This window comes from Trachemys scripta, chromosome 5 (genome assembly GCF_013100865.1).
Source record: "Trachemys scripta elegans isolate TJP31775 chromosome 5, CAS_Tse_1.0, whole genome shotgun sequence".
Lineage (NCBI taxonomy): Eukaryota > Metazoa > Chordata > Testudines > Emydidae > Trachemys > Trachemys scripta.
Genome location: NC_048302.1, coordinates 86,729,286 through 86,749,652, shown reverse-complemented (window position 1 = coordinate 86,749,652; position 20,367 = coordinate 86,729,286). Strand labels below are relative to the sequence as shown.

Below are 20,367 nucleotides of genomic sequence, written 5' to 3'. Positions count from 1 at the left end.
ATTGGCTTTGCTTTATTGGTTGCCATGTTATAGGGCCAGCATCAAGATTCTCCTACTCCTGACCCAATATAGTAGGGATAAAGTGGGGTATCAGGCACATAGCTCCTGCTTTCCCCTCCATGTGTGAGCCAAGATATGAGGCGGCTGTGCAGGGAATATCATATCATTTTTTTTTCTCTGTTTGGGTGTCATGATCTAGCCCTTGATGTTAACTTCTGCTTTAAAACCTTTAATTTAAAACCCTTTCCCCATTGATAGAAATGTCAATATGATTAATGGAATCAATCAGAATTCATGGTGCTCTCAAAACATCCCGGTCAAGGGCTGTTCTGATCAGCAGGCAGGCAGACTACTCATTTATAGTATCCTGCTACAGTGACCCCACAATTAAAAGGCTTTCTTCACTCTCTTCTGCAAAAACTTTTAACCACTTAAGCCTTCTTGAGTAATAATGTTTTCAGATTATATTTCAACTAGGCTTTAAATTAAACAAACACACACAAACCTAGCTGACAGTTTCTCCTCTATATAGACTAAGCCCTTCTCCTAGCTGGAAAAAATACAAAATGGACAAAATATTTAATGAAATAAGTAACAACTATGCATAAACACATATAATTAGTGATGTGTGAACCTCTAAAGATGCGACAATTTAGTTCAGTTAAGCACCCAAAAGAACTAATTTTCTGGCACCTTTATAATAGGGAGCCCTGGGAAAATTTTTTTTTAAAGATGAGATTTACACATTTCTGAACCAGAAAACCTGAAAGAACAGCCTCACTCTGTATTTCTCTATTTCCCTTTTTGAGTCCCAGATGAAACCAGGTAGTGCAAACTTGGGAAAAAAGGAACAAATGCAATTTATTATTATAATAAACTTTTCAGAACTTCAAAAGTGGTTTGGTTTGAGCTGTTGAGTGAAATTTCAAGTCAGTTTTTATTCTACCTGAACCTGTTTACCCTGTATACTGCAATTTTCCAGACATCCTAACACAAGGATACCTATGTCGTTTTTTTCTATAATATACTTACAGTTTTGGTTTGTTTGTAGCAAAATAAACAAAAGCAGTTTTGTTAATTAATGGAATGAGAAACCGAACTTCAAAGGCTTTATTTTATTTGTAATGTTTAATTGTAAACACGTAGACAGTTTTATACTAAGTGGTATAAAAAGCTTTAAGAACATTATTTTTGAGAGGCTGCCTAATTCACTCATGGCTTTATCTCTTGTGATTTATGTGTAACACTGCACTTCTGTGTGGGTTATTGGCAGCAGGGATAGAACCTGTAATCTCAGGATCTTAAAGCATGAGTTTCTATTCCCTGAGCTAAAAGAGAGAGCTCCACTGGACAAAGATGAGGCCCAGTCACCATTAGAGGCAGACAGAGTGCCACATTGGGTGGAGGGTAGGTTACATATGACTCGCTCCCAAATGCATGCCCATTGCAGCTGCTAACAAAATAAGCACAAGCACAATCTGCAAACTAGCTGAAAACTAGGTGAGCACTTCTCCATGCACAAACGCTCCTCTGTTTGATCAAGTTGGTGTTTTGCACATGTGCTGGGTACCCATGTATTTCTGGTAGCCAAAAGTTAATCAGTCACCTTTGGACATTTGGCACTGAATGACAAGAAAGTGCTTTTGTTTGTAAAAATAAATGATAAAAAAAGAGAAACTCAATATAATATGCTTAAACTCTAATCTGGGGAAAAGGGGAGAGAGGAAATTGTGTATGTTAAGCATGTGTGTGTGAGCTACATGCCTCTACAGGCTAATTATGGGCCAAAAAGTCTTTCACCTCATGTCTAGTGCAGGTTAACAGTGAGAGAAAACATGGTCTTTTGGCTGAAGCCAGAAGATCCGGGATTTTATTTCTGGCTCTACAGCAAACTTATCTGTTACCCTGTGCCTCTGTTTCTCCACATAATAAATTGGGATGATAATGCCTCATTATATGATGGCTGTGAGGATTAATTCATGTTTTTAAAGAGATTTGACTGCCTTATACAGGAGGTGCTATATGGTCTATGGTTAAAATATTGTGAATAGTGAACAAAAGTCATTACTATCTGATAGCTGCTAGATAGATTGTTGAAATTAGAAATCTCTTATGTTACTAAAAGATAAGAGTCCACCATTCCAGTTGTCAGTTTATATGCTAGGACATTACCTATGCAGCCAGGGCTGGCTCTAGGCACCAGGCACCCAAGCACATGCTTGGGGCGGCACCTGGTAAGGGGCGGCGGGGGGAGTGTGGCATGGCATTCCGTGGGGGGGGGGCGCTCGGGCGGGGCAGGGCGGGGGGGGGGGGGGGGGGGGGGGGGGGGGGGGGGGGGGGGGGCGCTTTTTTTTTTTTTTGCTGCTTGGGGCAGCAAAAAAGCTAGAGCCGGCCCTGTATGCAGCCACTCATTTGGCAGAGAGCATCACTTCTCTTACCATTTTCTCCACTGCCCTATCCCCTTCACCCCCTTCTCCTCAGTGTCCCCTTTAGTGAAACTCCTACCTAAACCCACCAAGCAGTGGAATTAACATGACATTTGCCGCCACCTCCTCATTGCTCACTTTGCTTGGGTGTTGTACCCCTTTCACACCCCTGAGTTTGATTTATCTATATTGATTATAAAAACTCTTTAGGGCAGGGAAGAGCTTAATTTGTGCTGGGGCTCAGCCAGCAACAACTTTCACCTCTTCTGTCAGTGGCATTTAGTGAGGAATGCAATTCTACACTTGCATGGAAAGCATGACCTTTCATGTATGGCACATATGGGGTCATGTTGTGTGGAGGACATCGTTTTATTCTAGGAACAGTATTATCATTCTTGCTTGAGCCCTGGCCCCTCTTTCTTTACAAAGTAAGCACTGGGGCAGGGGCTGTCTTTTTGCTTTGTATTTGTAGAACACCCAGCACAGTGGTCATGGCTCAGTTGTGTTCTGAGGGGCTGGAGCCTTCTCAATTGCCATGACGTTGTCTGTCACTGGCTGGAAAAGAAGGGCATATCTAACTCAGTTTCAGTCTTTTCTCTGAGGGCAAAAGGAACTGATCTTGCTTTAAAGTATTTTGGTTTGACACCATCTTGGATATAAATCCTGGCTGTTAAACCTTCCAAAGTCTTAAATCCTTCTTTAAAAATGATTGAGTGAGCATCCAGGACTTCCTGGAGTGCTGGTGTTTTGCTAGGGTCTCATCCAAAAATTTCCTACAATTCAGTTTTAGATCTTGTAACTGATCTTTTTCTAGCAGATTTTGCCTTTGTCCTCAGATCCCTAGAACCAGTAATTTTTTTCCCTTTCCTTTTTTGGGCTTTTATATTTTATGGGGCTTAGTACAGAACCTACCACCCAGACAGGTTCTCTGGTATAGGACACAGGGTCACTCCAGTATTCACTAGTGGGCTCAGTCCTGCTTTGCACTGATGCACAGTGGAAACACCACTCCAGAGCCTGGAGTCCCTTCCAGCTTTCTTTATTGAATCTGTATGATTTGCTGTAAGTGCAAATGTTGTAAGCTTTTCACTGCTGCTTCTATTGTTGTTCCTATTTCTACTGCTTTGAGTCAGGGTAAGTTCTCCCCTGTCAGGAATTTTCTGTGAATTCTCTCTCATTATTAATGCCATAAATAAATCTGTCCCACAGCATATCCTCTAGGACATTTCCGAATGAACAATATTCTGTTAATCTTTTTAGCTCTGTCACATATACAGTACACTTTCACCTGGCCTCCTCATTCTACTAGGAAACATTCCACAATAATGTTTGGCTTTGATGTGCAGTGCTCTGTTAACCTCTTTTGCAGGTGTTCTAAACTTCTGGTGTCTGAGGTTCTAACAAACTCCTTAAGAGAGAAAGTAGGTTTTATTGCCACAGACACTGAGGAAAATTGCTATCTCATTTGCAAGAAAACAGTACCCGATCTTTCCATACATTCCTGCATTAAACTCCTCAAGTTTCCCATACATTGCCATTCTTATGTTCTTTCTTGTCACCAGTTTTGTAAGGGCCACTCAGTGCACAAGGAACGCATTCTACTTACAATACTGAAGGCTGGGAATGTGCTGCTTTATTCAACTATATACAAACACAGTTGTGCGGAAAACACACACTAATTAAAAGAGCAAGTCAAGGAGGGATGGAGCAGGACTCCAACTCATAATACTCTGAGTAACCGCTTGATGACCACTTTAATAATAATAACACCACTACCACCACCATCACAAAAGAAGAAGTCCTCTTGCAAATTTTACAAGTTATGGGCTTGTTAAATATTAGACATAGTTTTGGGAATTACTATGAACTTTACCAGCTAAAATTGCTAGTGACATCCTGGAAAACCAGCTGCTTTAACCATAGCTTTTCTTTCTGAGCATTGCTTAACCAGCAAGCTAAAGAACAAAAAAACAACCGCCCCCCCCTCCAAAAAAACCCACCAGCCCTGAAAATGTCACAAATAAACATCAGAAACCAAACTACAAGTAGTGTCTAAGCATTCCTATGAACATTTGAAAGTCATTTTAATGCTATAGTTAATGGGTGTCAACACAAATTATCAGTAAAAAGAAATACAAAAGATACCCACATAAATTGTACTTTGAGTTATATGGCAAGAGGTTTTTGTGGGTGCAAAATACTCTACCATTTACAGCAACAATACAGCCAATTCACAATGTCTGGGCACTACTATGACCACTTCTAAGACTGCCACATAATCAAATCAGAATAGTTATGGCATTCAGATAGCATAAATACCATAAACTGATACAAAGGTAGTCCCTTAATATTGTAGAGGTGCTTAACTGTTTTTGCACAAGGAACATCTACAATAAAACACTCCAGAAGACCATAATTCCCTGTTATCCTCTATTAAGACAGCAAAGATCCCCAGTCAATGGGATAAATCCTGTTTTCCTAGCTCAGGTGAACAGTCCCGTCTTCAGTGTTTGATTATCAAAACTTCAAATACATCACAGTAGCTTTTAACAATAAGCAGAAAGTTAGCACCTGGAATACAAAGGATACATGCAGGTTCATTTGATGCTGTGTAGAATACTTTCAGACCTTTCTGCTAGTGTCATGCACACTATGTGACTCTTGCCCAAAAAGACAGTTCCAGTTCAGTATGCAAAGAGTGATATTCGCACAGAGATTTGTCAAGTCTATAATCTTGAACATTCCAAAGTAAGCCTAGTTTAAGCCTGCCTTTTACCACTGGGATAAGTAGCTAACATTCCAGGAAACTAATACAAGAAGAGAAAACAAATAAATATTTACTCACCAGCCTTCTCCTTTTCTGAAATAACTGGCATAGCCTAAAAAAAAAAAAAAAGAAGGGTTGCATTTAAGAAAAGGTAACAACGTTAACTCAAGAATATCATTATTATTGATTTATCTCAATTGTAGTAGTGTCCAAAGGCTCTGAATGGAACTGAGACCTCTGTGTTGTAAGCACTCTACAATCACACGTGAAGACATAATCCCCACTTCAAATGGCGTATGCTGTCATGTGAAGAAAAAAAAAAAAAAAAAAAAGCAGCAGCAACAAATGAGTGGAGAACAAATATAAAGGGAGAATGAAAGTAATGATGTGCCATGATCTTATAGACATCACCACCAATACAGTAAGTGATCTGTAAAATAGGGAATGACTGACTGATTCTGAAGGACAGAGCGGCGAAAACTGCACAGCTGAAAAATTGAGGATAAAATGCTCGAGTCCTTCTCCCACTGAAGTCATCAGCCATTCTGCTAGTTACTCCACTGGAAGCAGGATGCAGGCCCAAACATAGGATTTTTCCAAGGCATGATGATTTCTTACTTCTTTAAAACACTTCTCAGTAGAAATAAAAAAGCTGTTGCTGTTCTGGTGATTTTTTAGAATATGAGTATAAGATTCACAGCTTAGTTTGCTTCTTCTCTATGGGTACGTCTATACTTACCTCCGGATCCAGCGGTAAGCAATTGATCTTCTGGGATCGATTTATTGCGTCTTGTCTAGACGCGATAAATCGATCCCGGAAGTGCTTGCTGTCGACGCCGGTACTCCTGCTCGGCGAGAGGAGTATGCGGAGTCGACGGGGGGAGCCTGCCTGCCATGTGTGGACCCGCGGTAAGTTTGAACTAAGATACGCAACTTCAGCTACGTTATTCACATAGCTGAAGTCGAACTATCTTAGTTCGAAGTGGGGGGTTAGTGTGGACCAGCCCTTTCTCTCACCTTAACACAGAATTAATTAAGAAGAACTTTTCTCCCCCTAAAAATGGGGCCATGATTTGGTTGTTTTTAATATCAACATAGTATCATTTACCTTTAATTGTCTCAATCTTTTTGACAAACTGAAACAGCTTTAAGAATATCTCAGATGTTGTAGGAGAAAGATGAGTGGATTATCTAATTTAGAGATCAGTTTAGAGCATATGTTCAGAACCACCACGTTAAAGGGATATTTCCACAGCTCCTTCAAGCATGTCATTATGGAGCTGGATACTACAGTTCTGACTCAAGAGAAAATCCTACTTCAGCCAATTGGAATGTTGCCCAAGTCAGGACTTCAGGATTGGGGTTGAGATATTTTGCCAATATCTCAGTATTGGAGTGAAATACCTTAAAAAAAAAAAAAAAGTGGGGAAACTGGGTAGAAGCCAACTTGAAATTTTCAGTTTGAATGGCTGCTTATGGAGATCCTTTGAAATGTGGCTAAATCCCTTAGCCAGTTTTGAAAATCCAAACCCTATTTTTTTTTCTGCTTCACTTTATTTTTTGGTATGATTTCCCGGGTTGTTTTAAAAAAGAGCCATTTTCTTTCTATACAAAATTTAAAAGAGAAAAGGATATGCACAGTTTATATAAAATACATTCTACATACAGTGGTAATGGTCATATGATAAATTGTAGAGTCATATAATAACTTTAACGATTCACTGTTGATTGCCTCACCTGCACTCTGCCCACTAGACTATCTGCACTGGGCCTTATTTCCAATATTGCAAAACTCTGAACAGCTACAGTTTGATACAATTTAAAACAACAGCAACAACCTGCCAGAAAAATTTTTCCTTTTTCCCTGTACAAAACTAATTGTTCAGGTCAGGCACTATTTAAATTTACTCCAGTGACACATTGAAGATATTATCTTGTTCTTTCATAGCTAGAAATGGGAGCTCCATATACCATTTGTGACAAAGTTCCTCCTCTATCTTGGTGGGTCCTGCGCTTATTGGCAGATTTTCTTGCCTCAGAGATTCACCATGTGGGTTGGGGAACAGCCCAAAGACCTTCCCCTCTGGAAGAACCCACAGTCCAGGTCAGTTGGGAGGTTTGGGGGGAACCCAGGCCCGCCCTCTACTCCGGGTTCCAGCCCAGGGCCCTGTGGACTGCAGCTGTCTATAGTGCCTCCTGTAACAGCTGCATGACAGCTACAACTCCCTGGGCTACTTCCCCATGGCCTCCTCCAAACACCTTATTCTCACCACAGGACCTCTCTCCTGGTGTCTGATAACACTTGTGCTCCTCAGTCCTCCAGCAGCACACCCTCTCACCTTCTTGCTTCCAGCTCCTCACACTCACACCACCAACTGAAGTGAGCTCCTTTTTAAAACCCAGGTGCCCTGATTAGCCTGCCTTAATTGATTCTAGCAGCTTCTTCTTAATTGGCTCCAGGTGTCCTAATTAACTGGTTCTAGCAGGTTCCTGATTACTCTAGTGCAGCCCCTGCTCTGGTCACTCAGGAAACAGAAAACTACTCATCCAGTGACCAGTATATTTGCCCTCTACCAGACTCCTGTACCCCACTGGTATGGGTCTGTCAAACGTTATAAAGACTTTCCAATAACTACTTCCAATCCTGGAATGTCCCAACATATTACATGTAAAACCTGTGACATTATTATGTACAGAAAAGCTATTTTAGGTAATATATAGCATTTATTAGGTCCTAAGTGAGGCCGGCTTTATAGTGAAAGGGATATGAAAAAGTAGTACCAATACAAACTCTTTAAAACCCTCTGTGAAATACTTCTAAGGAAATTTTCTTTTAAAAATTCAATACACACACAATACCTTCAGTATACTTGTAGTATATGCAATAGTTTCATACATTCAACTGAACCCCACACTCAAAGTGAATATGCTAAACTTTGCTTGATTTTGGGGTTACAACCATAGGAAGCCAGCAGGCTTGTCATGGCGTTTACCCAGACTCTGACATTGGCTCACATTTGCATGTTAGCAAACCTTGGAAAAATGTTAGTTTTTATCGGTTAGAAAAAATTCCAAAAGAGTTAAAAAGTTGATTGGTTTGGGGTTTTGTTATGAAAATTTCACACAGCTCTGGCAATGATGTCATTAGACTATTTCATGATGGCTTGAAATGACATACACCTCTACCCCGATATAACGCTGTCCTCGGGAGCTAAAAAATCTTACCGTGTTATAGGTGAAACCGCGTTATATCAAACTTGCTTTGATCCGCCGGAGCGCGCAGCCCTGCCCCCGCAGAGCTCTGCTTTACCGCGTTATATCCAAATTTGTGTTATATTGGGTCGCGTTATATAGGGGTAGAGGTGTACTAAATATCCTAATTATTCTGGTGAATACACTGCAATGCCTATATTTTGCCCTCAATTCAACACCACTTCAAGCAGGATTTTTCTGAAACATTTAAATCTAAAAGAAATATTGATTTGGTGGGAAACTTCATATTATAGGCTTCATCCTAAGAAAAATATACAGCTTAATTACTAACCATTTAAAACTGATCTTGGAAAGGGTTATTCGAAGGATTGTAGCTGTGCTGGCCCCAGGATATTGCAGAGACAAGTAGGTGAGGTAATATCTTTTTACAGTAGAACCTCAGACTTACGAACCCCAGAGTTACGAACTGACCAGTCAACTACACACCTTGTTTGGAACTGGAAGTACACAATAAGCCAGCAGTAGAGACCAAAAATACCCAACAACCCCAAGCCTTCTCCCACCCCAAATACAGTGCAGTGCTGTGTTAAACATAAAGTACTAAAAAAATAAAGGGAAAGTTTTAAAAAAAATATTTGACAAGGGGTAAGGAAACTGTTTCTGCGCTTGTTTCATTTAAATTAAGACATTTAAAAGCAGCATTTTTCTTCTGCATAGTAAAGTTTCAAAACTGTATTAAGTCAATTTTCTGTTGTAAACTTTTGAAAAAACAACCATAATGTTTTGTTCAGAGTTATGAACATTTCAGAGTTACGAACAATCGCCATTCTCGAGGTGTTCGTAACTCTGAGGTTCTACTGTATTAGACCAACTTCTATTGATGATACAGACAAGCTTTCGAGTTTACACAGAGCTCTTTTTCAGGTTTGGGAAAGATTACTCAGTCTTTCGCTATAACAGTTCAGTACATGAGGAAGAATGGTTAAACTCTGTATTCCCTCTTTTGAGTCACTCCCTATCAGATTCTGTTTTTGTGTCTTCAGCTCTGCTGGACTGTGGAATGTTTGGGTTAGACCTAAATGAGAATAAATCATAACACCTACTCCAATTATTTAATTCTTATTCACTTTACAACTGTTATTGGTCATAAAGTCATAGAAGTTGGACAAGATGTGCCATTTAGGCCATCCCATTGCTAGTACATGATTGTTCCTTCCAATATTTTTTTCAGTCACAATTTATATTATAAATACCTTTATAAATAGTTGAGAGGCAATGTGGTCCAGTGGATAGGGCACTGGATTGGGAGTCAGAAGACCTGAGTGTTACTAACCGGCTTTGGACAAGTGACTGCCTGTCCTGGTGCCTCTGTTTCCCCTCCCACCCTCTGTTGCCCCATCTGTTTAAAACAGTAAGCTCTTCATGGCAGGGAGTCTCTCACATTATGGCTGTAAAGCATCTAATACAATGGGGCCCTGCTCTCAGTTGGGGCCTCCAGTCACTACTCTAATAAACAATTTGTAAAAACAATTTACAAGGGGTTAATAGATGTTATAACAATTTTTCAGAGGAGAGAGGTGAAACCCTGGCCCCACTGACATCAGTGGCAAAACTCCCATTGACTTCAATCGGGCCAGGGTTCCACCCAAAGAGTGTGATGGTTGTAAGCACATCAGCAGAATGTGCTGTAAATGGTTGTAAGCCATGGTTACAGATAACCCATTGGACTCTATGCTAACAATTGATTAATCAAATATTAAAATGTTAATCAATCATTTAGGAATCCTTCAAACATTCTTTATAAGAGAACCCTTCATATAAAGTGTAGTGTTTTTTCCAGCTTACTTTTACATGTCCCAAGCAATGGGAATCCACCAATTGTCTTTTGTTTTATTATTAATTATTTGTATTATGTTGGCCACCTAAGAAACAGTCAAGGTTCATGCCCCCATCATGCTAGGTGTTGTACAGACACATAAAGAGGACAGGCTCTGCTTCAGAGAGCTTATAAACTACATTGCAAATTATAGTACTGCACCCGAGTGTAATAATATTCCTCATATATTTTTGAGTTACATCCAGGGCTCCAGAATGTATGGTAAGGCACACTTTAAACATTCCTATATATTGTACCTAAATCAATATATATATCCCATAGGATGCTTCATGTAAATAAAAGAGACACACAAGCTGGGGTGTGGTGGAAGTAGGAGGTAACATTTATCTTCCTTTGTGAGACTATTCTATGATTGAAAAGATCTCACCTTAGGATGTATTTCTTCTATTCAGAATTTTCCGTTTCTTAATTATAACAACTCCCTGTACCATCCTAAACAATCCTTGGTGTTTACATCCTTCAGATATTTGTATACAGTTATTACATCCCCCTTTTTCTGTAACATCTAACTTTCCATTTTAATCCACCACTCTAGTGTTCCTTCTAATTTGTGTGTATGTGTGAGGAATGAACTTCTGCCAGAGTTCAAATTTAAAGACTATGGTGTCTACTTCCACCCTCCATACATATTAAGGCAAGGAGAGGCCATTATGATCATCTAGTTTAATCTCCAGTATAACCCAGGCCATAGAATTTCACCAGGTGCTTCCTGCATTAAACTTATAACTTCTGGTTGAGCTACAGCATACCTTTCAGAAAGGCATCCAGCCATTATTTAAAGACCCAACCCCCCAATTCATTCATTTTATTCTCTGGATTCATCATCACTTTTTCTCTGGCAGGGAGAATGAGCAAGGAAGAGTGAAAAGGAGAGAACATGTGGTGGAGAAGAAAGGAAGATGCATAGGTAAGGCCCTTCCTTTTCAGTTGTTTTTAAAAAACATCCCAGGAATTTACCAATTTAAAAAAAAAAAGTAAAAACAGGTGAAAATCAGTAAAAACAGATAATGAAGGGCAACAGCTCTGGGAAGGGTGCTCAGTAATCACAGGGCCTGGGAAAGGTTGCCAACTTTCTAATTGCAGAAAACCAAACACCCTTGCCCCGCTTCTGCTCTTCTTCTATGAGGTCCCGCCTCTGCTCACTCCATCCCCCCTCCCTCCATCACTCGCTCTCCCCCACCCTCCCTCACTTGCTCATTTTCTTTGGGCTGGGGCGGGGGGGTTGAGGTGTGGGAAGGGATGCGGGGTGTGAGCTCCAGGAGGGACTTTGGGTGCGGGAGGGGGCTGAGGGTTGGGGCAGGGGCGTGGAAGGGGTGGGGCTGGGGATGAGGGGTTTGGAGTGCAAGAGGGGGCTCTGGGCTGGGGCATTCAGAGTGAAGGAGGGGTCTCAGGGCTGGGGTAGGGATGCAGGAGGGGGTTCAGGGTGCAGGCTCTGGCCAGGCAGCACTTACCTCAGGCAGCTCCCAGAAGCGGCTAGCATGTCTGGCTCCTAGGCTGAGAGGCCATGGGGCCCTATGCGCTGCCCGCGCCCACAGGCACTGCCCCTGGTTCCCGGCCAATGGGAGCTGCAGAGCCAGTGCTTGGGGCGGGGGCAGCGCATGGAGCTTCCTGGCCCACCCCTCCACCTAGGAGTGGGCGGGACATGCTAGCTCTTTCCCTGGAGCTGCGCGGAGCCAGGTAAGGAGCCTGCCAGTCCCACGCCAACCAGACTTTTAATAGCCTGGTCAACAGTGCTGACCACAGTCACCAAGGTCTGTCTCCATAGACTGAAAGAGGAAAACAAATTTTCCTTATTTTTCAATTCCTAATTGGATTCTCAACATGAATGAACTAGTCAAAACAAAGAAAATATTCTCTCTGAATCTGTTAGCTAAACTTAAACCAAAAGTAATTAACGCTAGAACTTTTCTGCACAGCAGAAAGTGGAAATACTTCTGTTTGGAAAAATGTATATGCCAGAATTCAGTCCATTGTAAAGACTGAAAATAACAGTGATACTTAATGCAGTACATGACATTGTGTCATATTTATAATGCTTGAACTGACCTTAAAAGTTAAAAATGTTTCCCCCCGATTCTGAATTAAAAAAGAACCATTTTAACTCACTAAACTCTGAGGAGGGCTAGTTGATGCAGTATTTTTATTTAAATGATTATAATAAGATTAGGCCTTAAAATAGATTAAAAATAATTTGAAATTATGACAAACAGGTTAAATTTTAAAAAGAAAAATGTATTTAATTTAAATTTAAGAATCCAATTAAAAAAACCATTGATTTTTATCCACCCAGTTATCGAGTTTGGACGATATTTATGAAAAGGGGCGGCTTTAGGCCGATTCCCTGGAATCGGGCACCGCGCCTTAGGTGCCTTTATAATTTTTAAATTTTTTTTTACTCACCTGGCGGCGGTCCATTCCGGCTCTTCAGCGGCACTTTGGTGGTGAGGGGTCTGTCCTTCAATGCCGCAGAAGACCCGGAGCTGAGTGAAGGACCCCCCACCACCAAAGTGCTGCTGCAGACCCGGACCGCTGCCGGGTATTCGAATCGGACCCCGTAGTTCCTAAAGCCGGCTCTGTTTATGAAGTACTTTGAAGTTCTTCTGAATGAAAAGCACTAGTTAAATGTCGTGTAATTCTACTGCCTTGAGATACTTTGCTTTTTATTCTTGATTGATAAGGAAATAAAATGATGAGAGAATTCTATCAAGTTTCTACCTCTCTTACTAAGGGCATGTCTTCACTAGCACTGTTAAAGCACTGTAGTCGCGGCATAGTGCAACGCTATAAAAAACCCACCTCCACGAGGGAAATAGCTACAAGCGCTGGGAGTGCGGCTGAAACTTGCAGCGCTCAGGTGGGTGTTCTTTCACCCCCCTACGCGAGAAAGTTGCAGTGCTGTAAAGTGCCAGTGTAGACAAGCCCTAATAGAGGACAAAACACCAAGTAAGCATAGTGTTATCTCCCTAAAAAGTAAAAAGAAGAACAGGAGTACTTGTGGCACCTTAGAGACTAACAAATTTATTAGAGCATAAGCTTTCGTGGACTACAGCCCACTTCTTCGGATACATAAAATATAAAGTAAAATAATACAAACAGTGAGTAAATCTAGTTCCAGCAATTTCTCAGACAATTCTACTAAGGTTGAGCTTTTTGTTAACACAGCTACATATGCTGCTTACATGCTGCACAGTGGGATAACATGACTTATTGTTACTTAGGAAGAAGCAACAGAGGGTCCTGTGGCACCTTTAAGACTAACAGAAGTATTGGAGCATAAGCTTTCATGGGTGAATGCCCACTTCATCAGACGCAAATGCCCACTTCATCACTTGCGTCTGATGAAGTGGGCATTCACCCACGAAAGCTTATGCTCCAATACTTCTGTTAGTCTTAAAGGTGCCACAGGACCCTCTGTTGCTTTTTACAGATTCAGACTAACACAGCTATCCCTCTGATACTTGTTACTTAGGAGAAATGCTTGCACCTCAAGTGCAGTTTTGAATTCCCTGGTGATTTTCTTTAATTATTTCCATATGTCATAAATAAACTGCATTCCCAGGAAGTGATTTAACATTTCTGGCAAAGGAGCAATTAAATGGGATTTTCCTGGTAGTCCAGATGGGTGCACTGTAATGTCACATTATTCCTATCTTCTCACTCCTCATGGAACAAAGGAACTCCACTAATAATTTCCACAAAATCAAACAACACCTTTTTTTTTTTTTTTTTTTTTAAACTTCCAAGACTCTTGTACCCCGCACTATTGGTTTGAGCATCAGGATCCAAACAAAAATCCCTAACCACTTAAAATAGTCACTTTATTATTTTGTTAATACATCTTACAAGAACACTAAGAACAGGACTGCTTTAGAAATGTAACCAGGGAATTATAGATTCATAGATTCATAGATTCTAGGACTGGAAGGGACCTCGAGAGGTCATCGCGTCCAGTCCCCTGCCCGCATGGCAGGACCAAATACCGTCTAGACCATCCCTGATAGACATTTGTCTAACCTACTCTTAAATATCTCCAGAGATGGAGATTCCACAACCTCCCTAGGCAATTTATTCCAGTGTTTAACCACCCTGACAGTTAGGAACTTTTTCCTAATGTCCAACCTAGACCTCCCTTGCTGCAGTTTAAACCCATTGCTTCTGGTTCTATCCTTAGAGGCTAAGGTGAACAAGTTTTCTCCCTCCTCCTTATGACACCCTTTTAAATACCTGAAAACTGCTATCATGTCCCCTCTCAGTCTTCTCTTTTCCAAACTAAACAAACCCAATTCTTTCAGCCTTCCTTCATAGGTCATGTTCTCAAGACCTTTAATCATTCTTGTTGCTCTTCTCTGGACCCTTTCCAGTTTCTCCACATCTTTTTTAAAATGCGGTGCCCAGAACTGGACACAATACTCCAGCTGAGGCCTAACCAGCGCAGAGTAGAGCGGAAGAATGACTTCTCGTGTCTTGCTCACAACACACCTGTTAATACATCCCAGAATCATGTTTGCTTTTTTTGCAACAGCATCACACTGTTGACTCATATTTAGCTTGTGGTCCACTATAACCCCTAGATCCCTTTCTGCCGTACTCCTTCCTAGACAGTCTCTTCCCATTCTGTATGTGTGAAACTGATTTTTCCTTCCTAAAGAATTAAGGAATTAAAAGAATACAGGACTGGAAGAGGCCTCCTGAGTTGTCAAGACCAGTCTCCTGCTATCACAGGCAACCCTGTCATGTAACCCCATTCATAAAACTATCAAGCTCCATCTTAAAACTATGTATGGCTTGCATAAAAAACACCTGCTGGAATGAATATACTCAAGATTTTGTTCACCACTGGACAGCAAGCTATATGAGCCTGGGAAAGGCTGACTTTGAAATCTCTTCTTTGAATTGTAGCACATGCACGTGTGTTGTATTGGGTCTCCACTCTATGTAATGTGTTACATCTGTACATGGTGACTGCAAAGTGGGGCTAAAATGCTACTATTCTGATCCAGCAGCATTTTACACTCACTTTACTCTTGCTTTGCACAGATTTAAATAACACTACAAAATGCAACACAGTGGAGATTCTTTACATTCTTACTAATCTAGGGCTAAATTGTGACTCCCAGAGGCAGTGGAGTGCTAGGTGGGGTAGCTGCAGTATCTGACCTGTGGTGGAGGGAAGCATTATCTCTGCATAGGGTATTGTGTTACTCCTTTTGATCCAAGCGGATAGTAAAAATTCAGCATCCAGCAGGTTATCATTAGGAGGAGAAATTGATGCTGGAATCAGCTTTTTTTAATGCAATCCTGTTTATTTACAAGCATGTACAGCGTCCTGTTCTCCTGAACACAGGAGTCAAACAGCCGGAGACAGCTTCTTTGCTTTCAGTTCCAAGCCCCTTTCAGCCAGCACTTATCCAGTGCTTGTTCTGCTGCTTTGTACCTGGTTTCTTTGGTGTTTCCCCTGCTTCTCTCTCTCAACCCCACACCCCAAAAAGTACTACCCAGCAAAACCCCTCTGTCCACACAGGTCTGTTTCTGTGGTGTTGCAAGTGCCTATGTTTTGGGTGGAGGCTCCTATTGTTTCTTACATTTATCCTGAATGAAGGGTGGCTATTATGCCCACCAGTTTCAATGAGATTTCACCCAATCCATAACAGTATAAGACCTTCAAGAGCAGTGAGAGGGACAACCTCAGCAGGACACTCGCTCCACCTGTATGAAGCGGTAGTGTTCTGTTGGGTAGCACTACTCTCTTAGGGTAAGTCTATACTTACCTCCGGGTTCGGTGGTAAGCAATCGATCCCGGAAGTGCTCGCCGTCGACACCGGTACTTCTGCTCCACAAGAGGAGTACGCGGAGTTGACGGGGGAGCCTGCCTGCCGCGTGTGGACCTGAGGTAAGTACCTTGTAGTTCGAACTAAGATACTTCGACTTCAGCTACGTTATTCACGTAGCTGACGTTGCGTATCTTAGTTCAAACTGGGGGGTTAGTGTGGACCAGCCCTTAGTCGTGCCCTGGATGCTGCAAAAAGGTGTGTTTTTTACATCAAGATAGCTATCTTAATATATAATCCTAGTGGAGACAAGGCACAGATAGTTTTTCAGTGTAGCCAGCTGAAATCAACCCCATGCCCCCTCCCCCCAACCCTACCACCTAGGGTCGAACGTGACTAATTACAGTGAGGTAAAAACTACATGGGCCTTGTCTTCACTAGAATTTTGCATTGAGATAGCTATCTTGATGTCAAACCCCCCCTTTATGGTTTGTGGAAAGAGGCCCTTGGTTTGTGCTTTGTTTGCAGGAATATTTAGTAGGTTCCCTTGCACACAGGAAACACAAGCAGGTGCAATAGGGTTGACTCCTGTGCAAGTGCTATATCTGGCTAAACTGTATATTAATTGGCACAGACTATATTAAAGGTGCTTATAGTGCATAACTGCTGAAATGAGAATCAGGTACATCTTTTAATTTTCTTTATATTCTTCCATAAAGCAACTCCAGGGATGCTGTATTACAAACTTTACAGTCATATCAAGGATTCCAAACAGGGTTCTGAAATGTTAAGGCTCATTGTTTAATTATACATACGCTAGTAGCTCCAGGCTGACATGTCTATTTAAGTCCATAACACTTTATTTTCAGAAGGAACAGAGCAGGTAAGGTGTAATTGGCATCACTTAAGTCACATTTCCAATGCCAAGATGGATATTTTACAAAACCTTTCAATCTTATTATGCTGTCAGCTGTCCAGTAATTTCTTGAGTATGTATTTGAAGAGACACGTTGGAATACTTCCTTGCCAGTGATCTGACGTAGCTTGAGTCACTAGGCATTTCTCCAGTTTTTATACAGAATTTATTGCATTATCTTCAACATTGCTTTATTTCTAAATTTGACAGTGAATGCAAGAGTGCCTCTCTATCCTGACCTTTTTACTAAACCCAGATGCTCCTTCTGCAATTTGTTTAAAGGAAGATACTCAAACTACAGTTAGGTAAAAGAAAGAAGTATGTTTGCTGGTGCCTGGACAGTGTGCTGCTGGCAAAGGCATGCAGGAAGCCTAGGCTCAAGAATGAACTCAAAGGGTACACCTACATTTCAGTACTGGCCAGGGCCATCTGACTTGGGCTTTCAGGGCGCAGGCTGCAGGGCTAAAAATTGCTGTGTAGATGTTTGGGTTCAGGCTGGAGTCTGGGCTCTGAAAATCCTGCAAGGAGGGAGAATGTCAGAGCCCACGCTCCAGCCTAAGCCTGAACATCTACACTGCAAATTGTAGACCCTTAGCCCAAGCCCTGCAAGCCCAAGTCAATTGACCTGGACTCTGAGAGTACAAACATTTTATTAAAGCTAATGTTAAAATTATATAATACACAGGTTGAGAAAAGAATGTCTGTACATCTGAGTATATCTAAACTGCAATATAAGCCAGGGCTCAGACTCAGTCTTGCACCCAACCCCCACTTCCATCTACATACAAATCTCTTGTGCTTGGGCTTGGACCTATGGTCCTAGGACCCTGTGGGGATGGAGGGATCAAAGCCAAGTCAAGCCAGAACCTAGGGTTTGAGACCTATTGCTTTGCAGTGTAGACACAGCCCCACCACACCGGGTCCTGAGAGACCGCCAAAAGTATCCCACAATCCCATGGGCCACCTTCCTTTGTCCTCTCTATCTCAAGAATGTCCAGTCAACTCCAGGGAAACAGAGGCAACCCCACTGTGTGTAGTATAGCAGCACAGTGACTCAGTATTTAACCCTTCTGTTTGCTTCTGAACACTGAGCTGCAAACACACCAGAGAGCCTTCTGTGTTTGCAATGGAGACTGAATAGAAGTCTTCTGCAAAGTGCGCAGCGTCATAGTCGGGGAGCACAGACAGATTTTGTTAAATATTTGGTGTGAGATCAGCAAAAACAAAGCCCACACATTTGTTTGTAAAAGTTCTCACTGCCCATACCCAGGCACTCGTTTTCAATCTGTGCATGTATTTTTTCTGCTTCTGTAAATGCAACTGGCTTCACTCAGAACCATATTGTTGCAACAACACATCACCTAGCCCACAGCTGCTTGTGCCCACACTGACCATTATGGATTTGTTCACATCATAGTACATGAGAAATGGAGCTGTTGAGATAATTTCTTTTACCTTTTTGAAAGCAATTTCTTGATTTGGCCCCATAGACAAGACGTGTTGGACTTTAACAGTTCATTCAGTGGTTTTGTAACTGTAAAAGGTTCTTGTAGGTATTGACCAAAGTAATTTATCATACCCAGTATATGTCTCAATTCAGGAACATTAATTGTGCACTCGGTTCTTGAATTGCTTTTGCTTTCTCAGGGTAGGACTGATTCCATCTGTATTTATGGTCTGTCCCAAAAACTCAATTTGGAATAGGAGGAAAATGCATTTTCCCTTGTTTAGTTTCAGTCCAGACTGATTGATTAGGCTTTGGACTTCGTTAAGGTTTTTGTTGTGTTCTTCCTTCGAAGATCCATATATCAGAATGTTGTCCATTAAAACAACAACTCCATTTGTGCTCATTAATGGTTCCACCATCTTTCTTTGGAAAATGATAGGTGTACTGGTAATCCCAAAAGGTAATCTTTGAAAGCAAAATCTCCCAAAGGATGTGATAAACACAGTCAGTTTAGCAATTTCTTTGGCTAAAGGAAATTGCCAGAATCCACTTGAGGCATCCAGATTGGAGAATACTGTAGTTCCTTTCACTTTGGGGAGGAAGTCATACAGTGTTGAGAGGATATATTTTTCTCTCACAACTACTTCATTAAGTCTTTTAAGATCAACACATTTGTATTTTTCCACTTTTCATTATAATTGATACCATTGGGGCACACCATACTGTTGGATCAGGTTTTCTTGATTATGCCAATCTGTTCCATTTTCTAACTCAGTTTCCACTTTATGAAGTAATTGGAATCCTGCAAAATGTATGTATCCTCAGGTTATTTGTACTGGATCTCCTTTCAAAAGTCCAATATTAACAAATATTCCATTGATTTCCTCCACCTTTCTCACTTGGCCCATCATGGCTGCCATGCTGCGGCTGAGAAGGCTGTTGGTATGTGATCCTTTGATCACATGCACGCTGAATGCATAGCTTTTGTCTTTGTAAGTTGTTTCTGGTGAACTAGCCCAGTTCAGAATACTTCCAAGACTAGTCAGAGCTGTGTCGGTGACTTAAGCTCTGGGAAGGGTTGAAAGTGATTGTAAATCCCTTCTGAGATGGCTGTGACATCAGCTCCTGAGTCAATTCTGAAGTTAATAATCTTGCTATGAATATTCAATTTCATTCTCCAGGCAGGCTCTATGTCAGTGATACTCAACCTATGGTCTGTGGACCCCTGGGGGGTCCTCTGACTATGTCTAAGATTTCCAAAGGGATCCGCACCTCCATTAGAAATTTTTTAGGTTCCGCAAATAGAACAGTGGTTTTCAACCTTTTTTTATGTCATCATACGTGATAGATCCTCAAAACAATGGCTCTTAATTATCTGTAATATAAGTCAACTTCCTGACTGCTTGGGTGTGGGAAACAGGTGCAAAATGTCCATATTTTATGCATATGTTACACAGTGTGCCTCTCACCCGACATGCATTGTCTTTTGGAATATAACTTTTTCCACACTGTGTGCATGTAGGCTGGAATTTGTCCCTTTTAACCCATGAGTTCTCTGTCCTTGCCTTAGGTGTTTTATGATAATAACTTTTAACACTAAACTTCATAGATTCATAGATTCTAGGACTGCAAGGGACCTCGAGAGGTCATCGAGTCCAGTCCCCTGCCCGCATGGCAGGACCAAATACTGTCTAGACCATCCCTGTCTGTTTAAACTGTCTGTTTATAGCTTCTACACTAGTTTCAGGTTTTTCAAATTGCTCCTGCCTTTTGTTTTTTTTGACTAATTCTGACTGCTTCGCTATCTGTATAGCTTTGGCAAGGGCTAAATCTCCCTTCAACTGTAGCTGCTGTGAAAATTTTTTGTCTGTTAACCCAATAATCAGCCTATCACTGATATTTTCGTGTTTTGCATTCCCAGAACCACAGTTTT

General features: G+C 41.3%; 1 protein-coding gene across 2 annotated transcripts in view; it reads right to left on the bottom strand.

Annotated features, from left to right (window-relative positions):
- Positions 1 to 20,367, bottom strand: part of LOC117877620 (rho GTPase-activating protein 7-like) — a 218,399-nt gene that overhangs the window by 18,020 nt on the left and 180,012 nt on the right. Inside the window, exons 5-6 of one of the 2 annotated variants that reach the window (XM_034770863.1) lie at positions 5,272 to 5,305; positions 2,670 to 4,997 (exon numbers count right to left, since the gene is read on the bottom strand). In XM_034770863.1, coding sequence (XP_034626754.1) covers positions 4,930 to 4,997; positions 5,272 to 5,305 — 102 coding nt within the window. In that variant the 3' untranslated portion in view covers positions 2,670 to 4,929. Of the gene's footprint in view, positions 1 to 2,669; positions 4,998 to 5,271; positions 5,306 to 20,367 lie in introns of those variants that run through there. The other variant, XM_034770862.1, reaches the window with a different exon arrangement.